This window comes from Hypanus sabinus, chromosome 9 (genome assembly GCF_030144855.1).
Source record: "Hypanus sabinus isolate sHypSab1 chromosome 9, sHypSab1.hap1, whole genome shotgun sequence".
Classification (NCBI taxonomy): domain Eukaryota; kingdom Metazoa; phylum Chordata; class Chondrichthyes; order Myliobatiformes; family Dasyatidae; genus Hypanus; species Hypanus sabinus.
Window position 1 is genome coordinate 139996149 of NC_082714.1, and position 20230 is coordinate 140016378.

The 20230-nt window shown below is 36.4% G+C and overlaps 1 protein-coding gene across 3 annotated transcripts in view; it reads left to right on the top strand.

The window, feature by feature from the left end:
* LOC132399858 (microtubule-associated protein RP/EB family member 1-like) overlaps positions 1 to 19886 on the top strand; it is a 30575-nt gene extending 10689 nt beyond the window's left edge. For 2 of the 3 annotated variants that reach the window (XM_059980698.1, XM_059980699.1), the window contains 7 exons: positions 6736 to 6865; positions 8316 to 8461; positions 9193 to 9400; positions 11048 to 11125; positions 12125 to 12246; positions 13038 to 13190; positions 15116 to 19886. In XM_059980698.1, coding sequence (XP_059836681.1) covers positions 6745 to 6865; positions 8316 to 8461; positions 9193 to 9400; positions 11048 to 11125; positions 12125 to 12246; positions 13038 to 13190; positions 15116 to 15175 — 888 coding nt within the window. In that variant the 5' untranslated portion in view covers positions 6736 to 6744 and the 3' untranslated portion in view covers positions 15176 to 19886. The remainder of the gene's footprint in view (positions 1 to 6735; positions 6866 to 8315; positions 8462 to 9192; positions 9401 to 11047; positions 11126 to 12124; positions 12247 to 13037; positions 13191 to 15115) is intronic. The other variant, XM_059980700.1, reaches the window with a different exon arrangement.
* The last annotated feature ends 344 nt before the right edge of the window (positions 19887 to 20230 follow it).

Genomic DNA, 20230 nt, shown 5'->3' on the forward strand with positions numbered 1-20230 from the left:
CTAATTTGTATTGACCAGTGTGTGCAGAAATCTTGTGCTGTGCAATTTTTTGCCCAGTGATGATAACATATATGCAATGAATTATTTCTTCAACAAAACCAGTGTTAAAATCTGCAGACAAATGATTGCTATCTCCACGTGGTCAACACCTTCTGCATCAGAAACCGGAAAAGGAAGTGTGATTGGCATGTTAAGTATATTTCACAATCATACACAATGAGGTAGAGGGTGACAACCTTTTGTGCACAGTTTAAATTTCTTTGTGTGCAAGTAGCAAAAGAACGTGCACATGCACACCTTGGAGGGAACACTCACAACGCACTGGAGGAACTCAGCAGGTCTGGCAGCTCCGTGGAAATGAACAGTCAATGTTTTGGGCTGAGACCCTTTGTCAGGACTGAAGAGGGAGGGGCAGGGACCCTATGAAGTAGGTGGAGGGAGGATGTGAAGGAGAAGGCTGGTAGGTACCAGGTGAAAAACCAGTAAGGGGAAAGATCAAGTGGTGGGGGAGGGATAGGCAGGAAAGGTGAAGAAGGATTGTAAGGGGAAAGCACTATGGGTAGTAGAAGGAGGCAGAACCATGAGGGAGGTGATAGGCAGCTGGAGGAGGAGGCAGAGTGAAACTAGGGAGGGGGAGGGAATTACTGGAAGTTGGAGAATTCAATGTTCATGCCAAGGGGCTATAGACTACCCAGACGGTATATGAGGTATTGCTCCTCCAAACTGAGTTTAGCCTCATCGTGGCAGTAAAGGAGGCCATATATGGACATATCCAAATGGGAATGTGAAGCAGACTTGAAGTGGATGGCAACCGGGAGATCCTGACTGTTGTGGCGGACGCTCTGTCTCCTCCTCCAGTCCAGTAATTCCCTCCCCCCTCCCTTTCCACATCCCAGTTTCACATCTGCATCCTTCTCCGGCTGCCTATCACCTCCCTCATGGTTCCGCCTCCTTGTACTACCCATAGCGCTTTCCCTTTACATTCCTTCTTCACCTTTCCTGCCCAAAACTTCCCTGCTTCCCCTCCCCTCACCTCTTGATCTTTCCCCTTACTGGTTTTTCACCTGGCACCTACCAGCCTTCTTCCCACCCTCACCCCACCTTCTTTATAGGGCCTCTGTCCCCTCCCTCTTCAGTCCTGACGAAGGGTCTTGGCCTGAAAAGTTGACTGTTCATTTCCACGGATGCTGCCCGACCTGCTGAGTTCCTCCATTGTGTTGTGCATGTTGCTTTGACCCCAGCATCTGCAAAGTATTTTGTGTATACAGGGAACACTGCCTAGCACACATGCAATTATGAAGAAAGCATGGCAGCGCCTCTACTTTTTTGGAAGTTTGTGAAGATTCTGCTCATTACCTAAAACTTTGTCAAACTTTGTATGTGTGTAGTGGAGAATATATTGACTGGTTGCATCCAAGCTTGGTATGAAAGCACCAATGTATTCCTTGTACAGAAAAGTAGTGGATAGGACCCAGTCCGTCGTAGGTATGTCTTTGTTCTGTGGGAGGAAAATGGAACACCCAGAGGAAGCCCATGTGGTTGTAGGGAGAACGTACGTACTCCTTACAGTAGTGGGAACTGAAGCCTGATTTTATTGCTGGTGCTGTAATAGTGGTATGCTAACAGCTACAAAACTATACTACCCAATAGTGCTTTTTTAAAATGTATCAGTTTAGACAACTGCAGCTATCTGGAGCCAGATGGTAAATCATCAGAATTACAAATAATGAGCCAAATAGCAAATGTTTGGGATTTACAAATGGCTTTATAGTTGTTGATTAAGTGGTTTACTGTATTTGCATTATGAATACAAGTGCAAAGATATTATGGTACAACATTATTAGATCTTGGACTGCATTGGGAGTACTGATCCAGTTCTGGTTGCTATTCTTGAATGGATCTGATGATCTGGAGAGGTTGCAGAGGAGATGCACCAGGGTGATGCCTTCAAGAGACTGCGTACTTTGAGTTTGTTTTCTTTGGAGCAGAGGAAGTGATCATCTTGATAGAGGTATATAAAGAAAAGGTTCATTCTAGATGTAGTGATTGGTGGTGGGGGGGGGGGAAATACATACTAGATTAATTAACTATGATTTTGTTAGGTTTGAGAGGGAAAAGTAAGAGCTATTACCCAAGATTTTTTTAAAATTAGTTGACCAAAAGAAAAAGAATGTAGGTAAACTGATGAATAGAGAGATTTGCTCAGTAATTGCCCTTTTTAAAAAAGAGGCTATATATGAATTTATCAAATTATTATTTTTAGAAAATAATATTAATACCCCATGCCAAGAAGAGTGGAAAATGGAAATCCAACAGTATGAATTCAGTAGAGCTAGAAATGTTGGCTTTGAAAACATAGCAAACTGGAACATAAACTTCTAAAGCTTTCCTTTTTATAATTATTATTTTCACCTGCATATTCTCCCATCAATATTTATTGCATACCAAAGAGGACAAAATTAATTGGTATTGGCATGTAAGACAAAAATGGTGGATATGAGGGGTTTTTAAAATGAATTTTCAAAAGTAGTTGGTATCTCCAGGAGATAATTTCTGTTTTGTGTTGCTGAAACATAGAACAGTCAAAGTGAAATGGGAGGATGAGAATGAGAAACTTGGTGACAAGAGAATTGAACCAGTATGAGCTGATCCATAATTCCACATGAATGTGACTTTTGGTTTCATGCAAGACCCATTTAGGATTGGGGGGGGGGGGGGGACGAATCTGGCTAGAAATGTCCATGTGGGATTTGATAAAAATTGTGTGCTTGTATTATCTTCCAAGAAAAATGAGTTTACAGTTCTGTATCTGAACAATGTTTCCAAATGTTAGATTGGTCTGGTGTTGAAATGAGACATCTTTCAAAATCTTTGCTGTTGTTCCCTGAAGAATAAATTGCTTCATTACTGCTGCATAGTATTTAAGGAAGCAATTACCTAGTGCAGAAAAGTATTTGTTTAATATCTGTCAACAGCTGACTGGTTCACACCAATTTCACAAAACAGACTAACAATGTAATGAGAATGACTTGTGAATTTATGATCAATTCTATGGATGACTTCCTTTGCTGAATTATTCCAGGAAGTGGATAGGGAATGTGGGGGAGGGGGGGGCAGAGCATCCACTTTTTCTTCTTTCCTGGCTTTTCCTAATTTTATTGCATTATAATTTGTTTACTTTGCAGAAGACAAATTGAATTCACTGATGCTGGAAGAACGTATGATGAGTTTCTGTTTATTAATGTGCAGCAATGTGAATGGTGTTTAAGAATGAGTTTATGATATCTATGTTGTGTGAAGGCACTCTGATTTATCTGTGTTGTAAGGCTCTTGGAAAATAAGTGATGTTTATTAATAGGATTAGATCTTGACCAAGTGTAGGTTGTATCTTTTAAAATAGTTTGATTTCCATTGTTGAAAATCCAAAAATTGGATTTTGTACTTGGGGCAACAGTAGTTTGAAGCATGCATGCTTTTTCTTACAATAAACTCCTTCAGGATGTCTAACCTCTGGGCAAGGACTGTCTTGGCTATGGACTCAACAATAGCTGGCTTGAGAGATCTTTCACAAGTACAGCCTGCCCTTCTTATCAGTGGGGGATTGGTTCCAGGATCCCCCGCGGATACCAACATTCGTGAATGCTCAAGTTCCTTATTCAACCTGTCTCAATGCGGTGGATCTTAGGACCCAGCTGAACCCCAGACCTTATTTAATGCGTCTCAGTGCGGTGGACGTTAGGACCTGGCGCCAGAGCTCTGAATGCACAGTGTTTCTGTTCACTAAAATGATCACGATTGAAAATAAAGTGGAAATAATAAAGCGATCGGAAAGAGGTGAAACACCATCAGTCATTGGAAAAGCGTTAGGCTATGTCGGTCAACAATCGGACCCCTAGTCAAAATTTCTGTTACTGTAAATAGCTAAGTGAATAAAACATGACCTGATTTCCAAAAGGCATACAGTTAAAGATGACATATTTCTTTAATATTTTAAGCAAGATTACTTTTTATTTCCATATTTTACAGTTTCAAAATAACAAAAAAGGAAAAGGGCCCGAAGCAAAAGTTTGGGCACCCTGCATGGTCAGTACTTAGTAACACCCCCTTTGGCAAGTATCACAGTTTGTAAACGCCTCCTGTAGCCAGCTAAGAGCCTTTCAATTCTTTGGGGGATTTTCACCCATTCTTCCTTGCAAAAGGCTTCTAGTTCTGAGAGATTCTTGGGCCGTCTTGTATGGTCTGCTCTTTTGAGGTCTATCCACAGGTTTTCGATGATATTTAGGTTGGGGGACTGTGAGGGCTATAGTAAAACCTTCAGCTTGTGCCTCTTGAGGTAGTTCATTGTGGATTTTCAGGTGTGTTTAGGATCATTATCCTGTTTGTAGAAATGTTCCCTGTGCCACTGGCTGCAACATAAGCCCAAAGCATGATTGATCCACCCCCCGTGCTTAACAGTTGGAGAGATGTTCTTTTCATGAAATACTGCACCCTTTTTTCTCCAAACATACCTTTGCTCATTGCAGTCAAAAAGTTCTATTTTAACTTCATCAATCCACAGGACTTGTTTCCAAAATACATCAGGCTTGTTTAGATGCTCCCTTGCAAACTTCTGACGCTGAATTTTGTGGTGAGGACACAGGAAAGGTTTTCTTCTGATGACTCTTTGATGAAGGTCATATTTGTGCAGGTTTCGCTGCACAGTAGAACAGTGCACCATCACTCCAGAGTCTGCTAAATCTTCTTGAAGGTCTTTTGCAGTCAAACGGGGGTTTTGATTTGCCGTTCTAGCAATCCTACGAGCAGTTCTCTCGGAAAGTTTTCCTGGTCTTCCAGACCTCAACTCTATCTCCTCCATTCCTGTTAACTACCATTTCTTAATTACATTATGAACTGAGGAAATGGCTACCTGAAAACGCTTTGCTATCTTACAACCTTCTCCTGCTTTGTGGGCATCATTTATTTTAATTTTCAGAGTGTCAGGCAGCTGCTTAGAGGAGCCCATGGCTGCTGATTGTTGGGACAAGGTTTGAGGAGTCAGGGTATTTATAAAGCTTTGAAATTTGCATTACCTGGCCTTTCCTAACGATGACCATGAACAGGCCATAGCCCTAACAAACTAATTAAGGTCTGAGACTTTGGTAAAAGTTATCTGAGAGTTCCAATCTCTTGGGGTGCCCAAACTTTTGCATGGTGCTCCTTTCCTTTCCCCCCAACTCTAAAATTGTACAAAACAAAAATAATACACTTGCTTAAAATGTTGAACAGAATGTTTCATCTTTAACTTTATGACTTTTGGCGATCAGTTCATTTTCTACTCAACTATTCACAGTAACAGAAATTTTGATCAGGTGTACCCAAACTTTTGCATGCCGCTGTATGTCTACCTAATAAGTAACGAGGAAGAAGAATAGCCCTTAACATGGCAGTGGAGTTATTGCAGCACTGTCATGAACATGTTTCCGTAGCAAGCTATTCTTGTTTTTATGAGGCCGAGTTGGTAGCTCGACGCTCAACCCGACTTGGATTCAAACTCGGGAACCTTCGCTCCGGAGTCCGGCGCTGATACTATTGCGCCACCAAGCAGAACATTATAAGTGTTTCTCTTCCATCTTTCATTTTAGCCAATAAACTGAAGCAGATCTTCAATATGCTTTGTTCTGTTGACTTTTAATTATTGAACTGCACTGTTGAGACTTGTAACATCAGACATACCTGTAGTTGCACTTAACACTTTCAAAAGTCTTGTGTGAAGAGATAAGAAAAATTGGTGTTTTTAGAGAAGGGTTTAAGTTGAAACATAGATATTGCAAGTGATATAAATAGGAACATAAAATTACGAAAACACTGCTTGATTAATATTGAGAACGTAATATGAATGTTGATTTTGGCCTAAAAGAAAATTTTCAGCAGAAAATGCAAATGTGCATTAAGATATGCATGTCCATGCATACATCACTAAAATGTGGTCATTAAGTACAAAAAGAGCTGGTGGAATTTTGACCTTAAAATCCAAGAATGTGAAGTGGAGGAAATTTTGCAGTAGTTGAACATGTCCCTAATTAAACCACTTTCTGAATATTACATGTAGTTTTGGTCACTCTAGAAACAATGCATTGACCTTAAATTTGCTAATACCTCTACAAAATCGTGGTTAAACCACTTAATTGTGTTTCTTAATGCAACTGAGGAAGAACATGTCGTCCCTGAAATACAGTGCATAGTCATCAGAATTTTAATAGGACTTTGAAAATTATCCTGTGGGAAGTGGTTTTATAAGTTAGACATACACCCAGATAAATATTTGAGACTTTTGAACTTCTTTCTACCCAGTTAATTTACTTCAGGAGCAATTTTCTGCTGCTGAAGGAATTTTGGACAAAGCAGATTGACTGTTTGGAAGTGATGCTAAGAAATGCTTCATTCATGGTGGTGATGTAAATCTCTTTCTTATTTAGAAAAAGATTGCTACATCAATTAATTTTAAATCTAGAGTTAAATAAAATTGTGGCAGAATGTACCAAAAACTAAAATTTTGAATGTACATGGAGTAGCTCAGTAGCATATTTTAGTGTGAATTCAGATGAAATTCAAAGTGTAAGATGGAATTCTTACTTTTGTACTGCAGATTTAATAAAAGGACAACCTTTGACTTGTCTAATATGTTTGAGTGTACTTATGGAAGAATAATGGTATTTTTATGAACATATAGTTAAAATTTATTACTGCTTTTTCCAGGTTTTAATAATGGCAGTAAACGTTTATTCTACATCTGTGACCAGTGACAACCTAAGCCGGCATGATATGTTGGCTTGGATTAACGATTCTCTTCAATTGAGCTACACAAAAATTGAACAGCTGTGCTCTGGTAAGTATACTTTTGTACTGGATACCTTTATTTTGTAAATTTATGTGTTTGTCAAAAGACCATCTTGTGTTATCTTAGAGAATCTAAATGACTTGTGGGGAAAGGGAAATTACCAACAATTGTGTTGTGTGCCTTGAAGTTGCATTATACTTTTTTCATACCCATCTTCTTCAAAATAAATTCTTTTTTGTTTATAGTATCCTATCAAATTTTATATCAGCCTTGGCTCACTGCCCTTTCAACTGATTTAGTGGGTTATGGGTTCACATCTGTTTCTAGAGAGCTAATCAAAGTTGACATTTTAATACACTATCGAAAAAGGTATGCACTATCATAGGTGTTGTCTTTCCAGATGATACATTACTGTTGAGGCCAGGTCTGCTCTTTAACTATCCTTGTAGATCTTCTGACACGTGCTGTACAGATATGGTGCTCCAAAATTACACTGGCAACATGATACATACCTGCACAACTGTGCAATTCAGAGATGTGGTCAATGGCAGTAACTTTGCATAGGAAAATAGATACATTCAATGTACATTCAGTGTATCCCCTTCAAGCTCAATACTAACACTAGCAGTCCTAGAGCTGCATGTCCAGCAGTCACTAGAATAGTCAAGTTTGATCAATTTCGCTTCTTCAGATGCTTTTGAACATAAAGAGGCCTTGGGCTATTACATCAGAGCCCTGCTCTTCACATCAACAATTTAGCACTGTCCTTCAGTGAGGCTAGAGGAATTGACAGTTGAATTGGGTGCAAGTGGAGATTGACTTTGATCATCTTGGAACTGGGTTTTGCTGTGCATGGTGCTACCAAGGATAAAGTTATAGTACACTGGACATGAACAAAAATGAATTTTTAAAATCACAAAACAAGAAGTATTTTGTTTTAGTGTTAATGACTTGCTCTTAACTCATCTGTTAAAGGGAGTGTCCAAGATGATAATTGTTATTATAATTGTGTATGCCATGAATGAGCAAAGCAGAGCTGATGAAATAACTGAGCTGGCAAAGGAAGTGATGAGCAACAAGCAAAACAGACTTGATCCTAATGAGTTACAATTTTAGTGCTACTGAGATGATACAGTTTTGTTCATCTGCACTTATTAAAAGCAAGATAATTTTTCTGCATTGCATGTAAACTGTAATCATCTGGTTAGTTTTGACATTTAATATTTGGGAAAGAAGGCAAAGGTTACTCCACTTTAAGCTACTTGTTCTCTGGCTTCTCCAAAATCAATGATGGATAACCAAAGTGGTAAAGTAAGTTCTACCACCAGCAATTTTTTATTATTTTTCTTTTTCCACAGCTTAAGTGAGTGATCTAATTGTAATTGTAGGTAAAAGGTAAAGTATTTTCAGACAAGGCTGAAAAGGACTCCTAATAGCCAGGATACTCAAGGGATATGTTGCAACTTAATCATAAAGTAAATGTGATTTTGTTTTAAAGGAGCAGCATATTGCCAGTTTATGGACATGCTTTTCCCCGGTTGTGTTGGATTGAAGAAGGTAAAATTTCAAGCCAAACTGGAACATGAATATATTCACAATTTCAAGCTTTTACAAGCAGCTTTCAAGAGAATGGGTGTTGACAAAGTAAGTTGAAGGTTATAAACGATTGGTTTTGCATTTGACATGTGGTCATTTTACAATAGATGTAATTGCCCCTTTATGCATAGAATGCCTTAGGACTTTACATGGCCCCTCTTGGCTCTCCTAATCCTTCTCATGGGTTCTTTACTCACTTCCTTTTAAAGGGCTCTGTTTGATTTTTATCTAAGTCTTGCATACGTTTCCTTTTTCCTCTTAACTAAATTCACCATCTTTTGACATTCAAGATTTCCTTATCTTGCCATTCTTGTCCTCCTTACTGCAATGTACCTGCCCTAGACTCTGTGCAGTTGGCCTTTAAACACCCTGCATATGTCAGATGTGGACAATCAAAAATAGCTGTTCTCCCTAGTTCCTGCCTAATATTCCTGTAACTTGCCTTGCTTCAATTTCATATTCTTCTGCAAGATCTGTATTTATCCTTGAACTATCTTAAAACTTAAGGAGTTGTGGTCACTGTTTGCTAACTGTTCTCCCACTGAAAGCCAGGCTTGTTACCCAACACCAGGTCTAGTAGGGCCTCTCTCTTGTTGAACTATTTACATATTGATTTAAGAAACCCCTTGGATATGCCTAACAAATTCTGCCCCATCTAAATTTCTTGCGTTAAGGAGGTCCCAGTCTATAGAAAATAATATTTTTGCTCATTTGTGCTGAATAAACAAATGTAGGTAAAGTGGGGTAAATGCTTAATTGTGTATTTTCTTTTTGTTCAGATTATCCCTGTTGATAAACTAGTGAAAGGGAAGTTTCAAGATAATTTTGAGTTTGTTCAGTGGTTCAAGAAGTTCTTTGATGCAAACTACGATGGTAAAGATTATGATCCAATACTTGCTCGGCAAGGTCAGGATGCAGGCCCACCACCTAATCACAGTGAGCAGGTTTTGAACAAAACCAAGAAAACACTCAGTACTGGAAGCACAGGTATTCCATTTAATTTGGTTAACTTGTTCAGTAATTTTTTTATTAAAATAGTAATGGCAATGTATTATTTAGATCTTGTCAAAAATTTGTCTAAACGCGAAAGTTCTTTACAAAATTTCGTTCAGCTTAAATGTCAGAATTATTTCAATTAATGAAGATTTTGTGAAAACTAAAATGAGTATGATCTTTATTCTTTGCTTTGCCTGGCTAAACACTTCACATTGTTGTAAACTGTCTTTGATTTTCTTGTAATTTATTTTTTTTTTGCTTCAGTGTGTTTATTCATGTGTCTAATTTTGGTATCATGCTGCCTGCTGTTTTAGATTTTGTATAAGACTAATTTAGAAAGCTGTTCCTATTACTAATGACAATCTTCATTTTTGCCCTATTAAGGTTGTTTAGAATTTTCTTTCTGTTCACCTTTTGCATGGCATAGAAGAATATATCTATGCTTCTAAACTTTCCATTTGCAATGGTACTGATTAATTGCTTTCCAATTTGTTATAGAGCCCATATTATCCTAATCAGCACGAGATGGTACATTTTTTTTTATTGTGTAATACTCTTTTCATTTGTCTGTAGTGTGAAAGTGTAGCATACTTTGTGCACTTTGACCTTATCTTATGTGGAATAAATTGGCTTTGGAAGCTATGGGTACATTTCATGCATTGTGCCTGGAAGACTACTTTCAAAGTGGAACAGAAAATTGGAGGCAGAAGTTATTGCAAGCATTATTTTTTGTGTATAGTCTGATGTGTATTTGGAGAGATACCAAGTGGTGCAGGCTCTTGTCTAACATTATGCAAAATTCTACTGTTTGACAACCTTTTAGTTGTTCTAGTGAAGGCATGCTAGTTAGCAGGTCTACTGAAACGTGCCTTAAAGTTTGCCAATCATTATTCTTTGTAGTTAAAACATTAAAATGCTTTCTGACTGGAGAAACACTTACAGTTTGACTTAATTATCATTGCAACATACAGTTACTACAAATTTCATCCATTTTAAAGTGTAATTTGTTAAAGGCTCCTTTTTTTCCCAGTAATGCCTTTGCATGTAAATTGTTGAAGGTCATTGGATAGCCACTAGCTGTCACATAAAGTGTCCTTGCTTTCCCTGTAAAATTGTTAGGATTAACTGTTTAAGGCAATCTGTAAAAGAATACAGTATACACTTACACTGCCTTTTTCCTAATGATTCCTGTGAATTTTTACTTGTTTATTTAGTGATGTTGAATGAGAAAGGAAAATAACTATAGATGTAGTTTCAGGACTATACGTTCAAAATCTTCAGACTCTCTTCAAATCATAAAATGGAATTCCATTTGTTATAATCCTTTTTCTTTTTTAAATTTCATGCCCATTATCATAGGTTTTACATTGGTAAAATAAAACAATGAGCACCTCCTGCTAAATATGATAATTTTCTGCAAATGTTTTTCTGACTGTCTCTTTGGAAGATCTTGCAGAGCAGACTCTTTCTTGTGGTTAATGCCAGGATTTTAGAATATTAAGCAATTCAGTTTCAATTCCCTTGTGCCGATAGACTAAACATCTTGACATTTTACAAGAATGCCAGCATATTTATATACATATTTTGCTGGCTATCTTGGGATTTCTGCTGTAAACTTTTCTGTTCTATAAATTACAGATGACAGTCCAAATGCTACCATCAGAGAAGAGCCTCTGAAACCAAGTATCTTTGTAACAAATTTAACAAGAAAAATTGGTATCTAATAGTACCTTTTTTTAAGACAGTGTTCTGTTCACACACACACACACACACTGTGGTGTTAAAAGTAAGCATGGAATTTAGCACGTTTGTTATTTTGCACATCATTTAGAGGTTTAATTGCACTTTTTGAAGGAAGAAAAGGAAAAGCCAGGATTAAACTAAAATACTGCACAGCAATTATTCTGCATCAACACTAATGCATAATTATAATAGGACCTCTGCTATCCAATACCTCAATTGAAACTGGTAGATTCCAAATTGAAGAATAAAATAACTAATATTAATAATTTTAAGGGTAATTAAGTATGCAGTGATATTGAAAACTTTTTTTATTGAAATTCCTGGAGAGAGCAAAATTGGGAGGAAAGGATGAGATGATATAAGTTTTGACAAATTAATGAAATTGCATTTATTTATGTAGTAATTAATAAAGTGTAAACACTCTTATACCCATCCTTGATTTTTTTTTTTGCAGTGCCAACACTTTCTTTTCTTCAACTTATTTTCACCACAGACCCATATGGGGTACCTCCAAAAGGAATTAATGGTCTGGGGGTGTATGGACTGTAAAATTGAATTTGTCAGATTGCTTTGATTGCTCAAACCTTAATGAAGTTCTATAATACTTTTGGGTCTGCTAATCAAACCTAAATTTTCCAGATGTACTGAAAACAGTATGTCTTTGTAGAATAGTGAAGGTGTTGAGCCAGAATACTAAAAGTATTTTGTTTATTCCTCAACTAAATTCCCACTCACTGGGTTGAATTTCTTTTGGTTTTGGTTGGATCTAAGATTTAATTTTGTGCACTATTTCTCCACTTAAACACTGAATATTTGAATGCACTTGTTTATTAATCAGGCTGAGACTAAATCTATAAATTGCATCAGTTGTGAACAAGACATTAAAACTCATGGACAGCTATTGTTTCTAATTGTTAATATAATATTTCTGGTAATTTTCTTACCTCTTGTGTGAATGTTTATTTGTTTTAGTAACTCAAAAGGTTTATCCAACACCAAAAGTTTCAGCTACTCCAAAACCTGTGTCAGCTGCACCAAAAAGGCCTGCGATGGTGGGGAATGGTGATGCACAAGTTGCGGAGTTAGCTCAACAGGTAACTAGAAATTCATCCTTTTAGTACTCAGTGCTAACCCTAACCTTAATGCATTTGTATTTGAAAGCTCCAATGCTTTAAGGCAGTATTTAATTTCAATTGTAAATGAATTGGTTAATAAGGTGCATGTTCAGTTATTAAAACATTGAAAATTATGTGAAAACTTACTCTTGAACATGCTGTAAATATTATGCATTAAAATATGAAAGGAGCAGAAAGAAGATATTCAGTTGTTATTTTGGTGAATGCAGATTGCATTTGCTCAATTCTGTTTTGGTTGTGTTGAAGAAAATGTAAAAGATTAAATGGCCTGGGAAGAGAAAATGGTAGAGCAGATGGCTTTAAAACAGATTCAGTAATAACACTCTATATTGATTTTTTTTTAAAAAGATTCTAAAATTTTATTGTTAATTCTCTTTCAAATGAGTATTGAAGAATTCTTTGAGAAATTTGCTTTCAAAGTTGGATCCTTGGTCATTTTTATCAGGTAATGTTTTTATACAAGTGATTTATGAAGAAGAAGAAAAAAACACTTGGTTCTGAACTGCTTCCTCTGGTGCTGAACAATTTTCTAAGTTTACTTGCATTGCATGTTTCCCTATTTTTGCACAATGATGCTGTTTCCATTTCCAGGGAGATTATCTCTACATTATGATGAATAAATTTCCAGTGGTTGGTTTTTTTTTTAGGTGTTCATCTTTTTTTTAAGAAATTGTTTCTTTTCAAATAACATTTCATTTGAATTTTTATTAAATACTTGAGTTACTACAATAGAATATTATTTTGCACAGATCAATGTACTAAAAATTACAGTGGAAGATCTTGAAAAAGAAAGAGACTTTTATTTTGGCAAACTGAGAAATATTGAGTTAATCTGCCAAGAAAACGAACAAGATAATGATCCAGTGATCCAGCGAATTGTGGAGATTTTGTATGCAACTGATGTAAGTATCGTTTGCCTTATTAGACTGGCTCGTTTCATAACAGCAAGTGTATATACTTTTCAATTATACATTGATCAGGTCTGAATTTTATGACATTTCCTATTCTGCATTATCATTTTCCCCCCAAAAAATTGATTTTTTTTAAAAAGTAAGAAATATAGTTTTAGTAAGGAAAAGGGTACTTTAAATGAAAACTTTATATAAGATCCCAAAGAATAACATTTAATTTAATATAGGTGCTCAAATTCCCAAGATTATTTTTGTGATAGGCTATCTCAAAGATACTAAATAAATGCATTGTGTGAAGGAGTTCTGAGTGAACTAGGATGTGCATGTTTTTAAGCTCTTAATAAATTCAGTTTTAGGAGAAAATAATGTTGCTATAAAGTTAAGTACACTCAGATCCTGCTTAATGCTGAGGATGCATTCCTTGGAAATGGAGTGCTATGTAAATCAGTGCTTTGCGGGGTCATTATATAACATTACATAAATGGAGATGTGTGTCTGATTTTTTTAAAAATCAAACCTGAGATGTATGATATATATTCTTTTATCTATACACAGTAATTCATGGAGTAACAAACACGCAACTAGGCTTAATCTGTACATCAATGGAGCAGCAACACATCTCAGCAACAGAGGAGGGAAGCGGGTGTTGGTTACATCTTAGAGGAGGGACCAGGCTGTGGGTCTTCAAGTAGGCGTAGAGATTTGACTGCCTTTTCTTAAGTTTCCTCTTGTGAAGCAGTTCTTGGTAGTAGGAAATCATGTCAAGACCACCTCTCTTCGCTTTATTGCTTCTCTCCTGGTCAGGTTCATTATCAATGGACATCGCTGATTTCAAAGAGGTGCCAACATTAACCTCGTGCATCCAAATGGCATATCACTTGCAGTTTCACATCCATGCTAAAGATTTTCCTTGACAGCTTAGACGTACTGCCCTCACTGGAAGTTGCAGACTGTTTTCCAGATATTAGGGGTAAAAAGAAATAGAATAAATTGACGAGGGAGCAAGAATGTTTACACATGCAGAGGAGGCAGTGCGTGAATACACAATTGGCTGTGAGAGGCTTAGAGTGTGTGTAATGTGCTCTCATTGGCTGATTGGAAAGCTTTAAGCAAATACAACATTACTGATTGTATTTACTAGTAAATACTAATGTATCCTTAATTTAAATCTTTTTAAGATCTAATTTCCAAAGGTCCAAAAGCAGAAAATTATCTAACACTCATTATTCAGAGCTGTGGTCATCCAGAACTTTTTGTTTGAACTTTATTTGTTCAGTTATCTCTTAATTCCTTCAGTTTAGAATCTGTCATTGATTGAAGGGGGACACCTCCAGTTGCCTCCATTTGGTCCAACTTGTTTATACAATTTTTTCCGAGGAGTTATTTTGTGTTCCAAAATTCTTTTCACATGAGCATGACAAAGGCCAAAGGATCTCCTTATGGGATTATTTGAGTTCACACTATGCAAGTCATTTGAATGTGACTTGAGGTGATGAGAAATGCTATTGTATAATTTCCTTGGAGATATGGAACAGAATATTTTTAATCAATGTAACTTGTTTTGTAAAAAATGGAAGAAAATGCCATCAGGTTTTATCACCTAATTTGACCTAAAAGTTTATTCCTATTTCCCCCATATTTTATCTCCCTCACAACCTTCTGCTTCCTGACTGTCAAGTAAACATTGTTTGCAAAATCAAACTGCACTAATTCTGTATATATTTCTGTGCACAGAGCTTTTACAAATTCTGATGCTATTTTTGTTATTTGCTCTAGTGTACAATGGTTTGGATCACAACATTTTAAGTCACTTGATTTTAAAATTTCAGACTCTCACCTATGACAAATGTAAGTAATCTTTAATTTCAATGAAGTGATTTCAAATACTGCAAAAATAAAAATTTGCTTTATTGTAGGAGGGATTTGCTGTACCAGATGTAGCAGATGAACAGCCAGAAGAACAGGAAGAATATTAAACTTGGAAGCAGCATACCTATGGTTGGAATATCCTGCCAAAAATCATGTGTGCACGTGCACATCCACAGAGGAAAAGACACTCTTATTTTCTGTAAAGTCAAAAGAGCTTTGTTTGTAATTTTGTTAGTGTAAGCAAAATTAAAATGTACCTCCTTTCTAAATAAGTGCACTTTGCAGAAGTTTCAGTCCACATTGAGCAATGACTGCTTCTACACACACATCTTGAGCAGTATTTGCAGGTGTGGAATGGATATTCTTGAAGATCCTGCAGAGTACCATTATAACATCTTGATTCTTTTTTTTGCCATCACGAAAAGCAGACCTGCTCTTGACAGTGTTAAAAGAGGATGATAGAATGATCACTGCATGATGACTGAAAATTGCACTGTAATGGAAAGTGTATAGAATGGTTCAGATCTTTATACATTATCAGTTATGTTAATAGTTATAGTGCGTTCCAAACTATGTTGTGTGTACGTGGCAAGCCAGTTCAATTGATGTGCAAGAAATAAGTTGGCAATTAAATGCCGTGCATGAATTTTGTATGGTGAAATTGACGTTGGATCAACTGCAGGAAATTGCTGTGGTGCTAAAAGTTCCCACCACTAATTGTGGTTGTACTACAGCAGTAAAGTATTTCCTGAATTCTTCTGTGGCCTTTTATTCCTTTTGCTGCCCTAAGACTTCAGTATGCTGTAAGAAAAATCAAACTTGGTCTTAAAATTACAGGGTGTTTTTCTACTCAGATCAATTTCTAATAACAATAAAGTTTGGTATTTCAACAAAATTGTCTGTTGGAAATGTTGGTACATTTATAATCTTTTTTAAATATTCTGATTACTTAGGACATTTCTAAAGAATAGTTTATTGCTAATTTAATTCAATTGGTTGTAATATTTAAAGCTACATTTGTTCTGATTAAGATTTTTAGTTTATTCAGTAACAAGGATTAGAACAAGAAAGGAGGTTAATTAGGCAACATTATGGAAATTTCTCTCTGCCGCTTTATTTCCTTCCTAGTTGGAAATGTGTCTTTTTTTTTAGTGTTATCAATCAAATGCCCATCTTTTGTATATTGAAAACTATTAAAAAAAAACAATTTAAGATGTATTTTGTCATTTACTTACCACATTTTTGTGGTTTCACTTGTAATGATTTTAAAACATGTTTTTATCTTGTTATTCTTTAGTTATGTCATACTTTAAGTGGTCAAAGAAAACTAACAAAAATAAAAAAAATCCTTGGCTCCTTGTCATGGTTTGGGATGGTGAGTAAATGAACTGTCGCTGAAAATATTCCCTTGTCTGGAATTTTGAGGGTAACAAGTCGTGCTCAGACACTGCCTATTACATGAACTCCCAACCATTTTGTCGACTATTCCTCACACAGAATTTGTTGCTAAATGAACAACTTGCCTGATAATGGGACATTGTTTATTTGACAGACTGCTCTGTTCAATTTTTTTAAATTTCTACATTGAAGGCGTAGCTTTTTCAAGGCATAGCTGACATAAAGCTGTCTTATTCTACTGATTAATGGCAGCATTAAGAATTGCGTGAAATGCCTTTCAACCTTCCCAATAACTTGTACAGGTGTTTAAAAACAATCTGATTTTAGCTATGATACTAATTTAGCTTGTGGTTTATGATTTTTAACTTCCATATTATCAGTATCATGTGGGTCTCAAATCTTACGGGAGCGAGAAGGTTAAAATAATGTGAATAAGTATCTGAGGGTGACAAGCAGTCTTCTGATTATATATCCTCACATCATAGCCATCAGGATCACTTACTCCAGCAACTGTGTGGCAAATTTCACTGTCCTTTAAATCATCCCATTCAATAGCTACAGCTACTGAGTTAAAGGCCACATTTTCAACCTTTAACTGCTGTGAAATTTCAACTTATCCTTGCAAACTGAATTGCCACCTGCCAAGTCTCAACACAACTGACATCAGCTCAAAGTTCCTAAAGTCGACTTTTTTTAAACCATTTCTTGTCAGTTTCTATACGTGGGTTGCCATTTGCTACTTAATGTGATCCTGTAGAGTAATAAGTCATATCTTTTGATTTATGAGTTGCATGTTTAAGATAGTTTCTGTAAATGTTCCAGCATTGAAATAATTCCACAGAGAATTCCCCCAAGCCTGTTTACCCAAGGAATTTTGGATATAAGAAATACCATATGTTCTGGATGTTTATATAAACATTTTCCTAATTTCATTCTAAAATAAATCTAATAGTAGAAATATATCACTTGGGTTATTTACTGAACTTCCAATTGAGGAGTGAAACTCTAGCTAGTGATATCTCAACATATTGGTCCATTTTGTGCTTTGAACATTAGGGAAAGATTTTAACTATAATGTAGCTGTTAGATTTTCAGTAGCCTTAGTGGGACTTGGGAAGTGTTAAATTTTATGATATTGTCATGGCTGAAATACTAAGTGACAAGCATTTTGCAGAGGTGTTGTATAGAATATGATTTGGATGAATGCCAAATTAATGAAATCTAAGTGTTTACTGATACTGCTATTTGCTTTTGGAATTGAATCATCTGTCAGAATCTCAAACTGCCGTTATCTGAAAGTTGTAGCCTATAGGGTGAGTGTGAGGAGAGACAAGTGATTGGATTGTAAACATAGCAAGTTAGAAGTTCAAATTCCATCACCAGAAATTCAGCCTTTTCAGAATAAGTTGATCATTATTAAAAATGACCGTATTCTGAATGATAGCTTTAAAATTCCATCTGCTTCATTAAAGGTCTGTTAACATTCAACTCAAAACACCCTTAAATAACCACTTTATTGTACTATAACTGCTACACTGAAATTGAAAAATAGTGAAATCTGATCAATAAAACTGATCAATTCCTCATGTTGAGAGGAAACCAATATAATAAATGATTAATGTTGCCAAATTTACTGTGACACATGGATCTGAGTATGAGAGGAGTGCAGAGCCTTGTGTACAAAAAAAGTTTTATTGGGGACTATCTCTCAACAAGTGATCAGATAAAAGCCTTATAGTTGTACCACTTCTAGTAATTGATAGTAGGGCAAGGCTATAAAAATATTTTCACTCTCAATGATGCTGGCACCCAGTACAGCAGTGCTAAAGACACGGCAATCATGTTTGGCTTAAAATGCAGAGCAGACGATACTTTTTTGCTTTTCTCCTCAGTTTCACGGAAACCAATCTGTGGCCAAGTCAGTGCCTGTATTCATAGAGGAGGTTGATAGGTTTTTGATTAGTAAGGGCATCAAAGGTTACAGGGAGAAGGCAGGAGAATGGGGTTGACAGGGATAATAAATCAGTCATGATAGAATGGTGGAGCAGGCTCAGTAAGCCAATGGCCAAATTCATCAACACAAAATGCTGGAGGAACTCAGCAGGTCAGGCAGTATGTATAGAAGTGTATAGATGGACGACATATTGTGCTGAAACCTGTCTTCAGGACTGAGAAGTGTCTCTGCCCAAAACTTCAACAATCTATTCATTTCCATAGATGCTGCCTGACTTGCTGATTTCCTCCAGCACTGCATATGTGTTTGCTTTGGATTTCCAGCATCTGCAGACTTCCTTGTGTTTATGGCCTAATTCTGCAGCTTTGTCTTATGGTCTTTATGATCTTCATCCAAGTAGTTTCACTCCATTTGATGTCAAAAATAGCTGAGAGCACTGGATACTGCAAAGGCTATAGAGCCAGATAAAGCCCTAGCTGTAGAACTGAAAGCCTGTTCTCTAGAAATCACACATTTGGTTAAGCCATTCCAGTACAGGACTGGCAATTTCCCAAAAATGTGGGAAATTGCTGTGTTAAATTATGTTCATGAAAAATAGGACAAATCTAATCTGAACAATTGGTGCCAAATCGGTTTATTAACAAAGTGAGGGAGTGATTGCTGATAGTGACACTAACCAATAACCAGGTTACAATTTGGCACTTTGCCTGTTTGGCTCTAAACTTCATACATCCTTTGTTCAAATGTGGAGAGATGAAAAAGCTTAATTTAAAAGGTGAGGTGAGTGTGATTGCTCACATCAATTTGACCAACTGTGGTATCGAGTGCAGTATCAAGGGGAAAAACAAACACTGGAGTTAATCTCAGCTATGTACTTTAAGAACCTTGTATGGAAAACAAAACTTGCTATCTGGTTCTAGGGCAAGTTATTCCCATTGTTTTTTGTACAGAAACTGACTATATCAATTTTGATCTCAGTCCCTGCTCAAATCAGTTTCATTTTTGGACCAACATAGTCTTCCTCTAATGTAAGCTGTGATGAAAGCAATTATTTAATGTAGAACAGGAAGTGAATCATAAACAAAAGTGCTATATTGCCCACAACATAAATTGCAGTTGGAAAAGTGTCACCTGTTGTCTGGTTGTTGGTGTAAATTTGTAAATCATGACACTTCAGGGTGTGGTCCAAGTATTTTTTAGATACAACAAAAAGTTAATTTCTGCCATTGCCACCCTCTGTCTTTCTTTTTTTTTAAAAAAAAGTGTCCTCCCTCATGGAAGTCTGAGGTAATGTTAATATGAAAGCAGAAAACAAAATTAAGTAAATGACTTGCATGCTTCATTTACATGTTGCATTATAGAAGTGCTTTCTGTAGATTATATAAATCTTTGAGATATGTTGCCCTCTGTTACTGTGTCACTAAAATTAATTTGTTGACAAATAAAAATCCCACGTTAAAACATGATAGTTGTTGCTGGTCTGCTTCACCACAATTCATTCACTCATTGTATCTAAGTAACCAGCTTATGTGTATGAAACTCCAACCAACCCTCATCATTGCAAGTGATCACAACTTCACGTTCCCGTGCATAATGAAATCATTTACCATCTGAACAGATTAATCTAGGTCTCAGAACTGCAGATGGACAGGAGACTTGTTCGGAGATCTGCTTAGTCCAGCAAGTATACTAGGCTGCGCTTAAGAGGAGAGGTACTTATTTTGAGCACAGTCTTTTAAAATGCACGTGGAATGAGGGGGGTAAAAATTGATAGGAAGCTTAGCAACCAGCATTTCATTTATCAGTATCC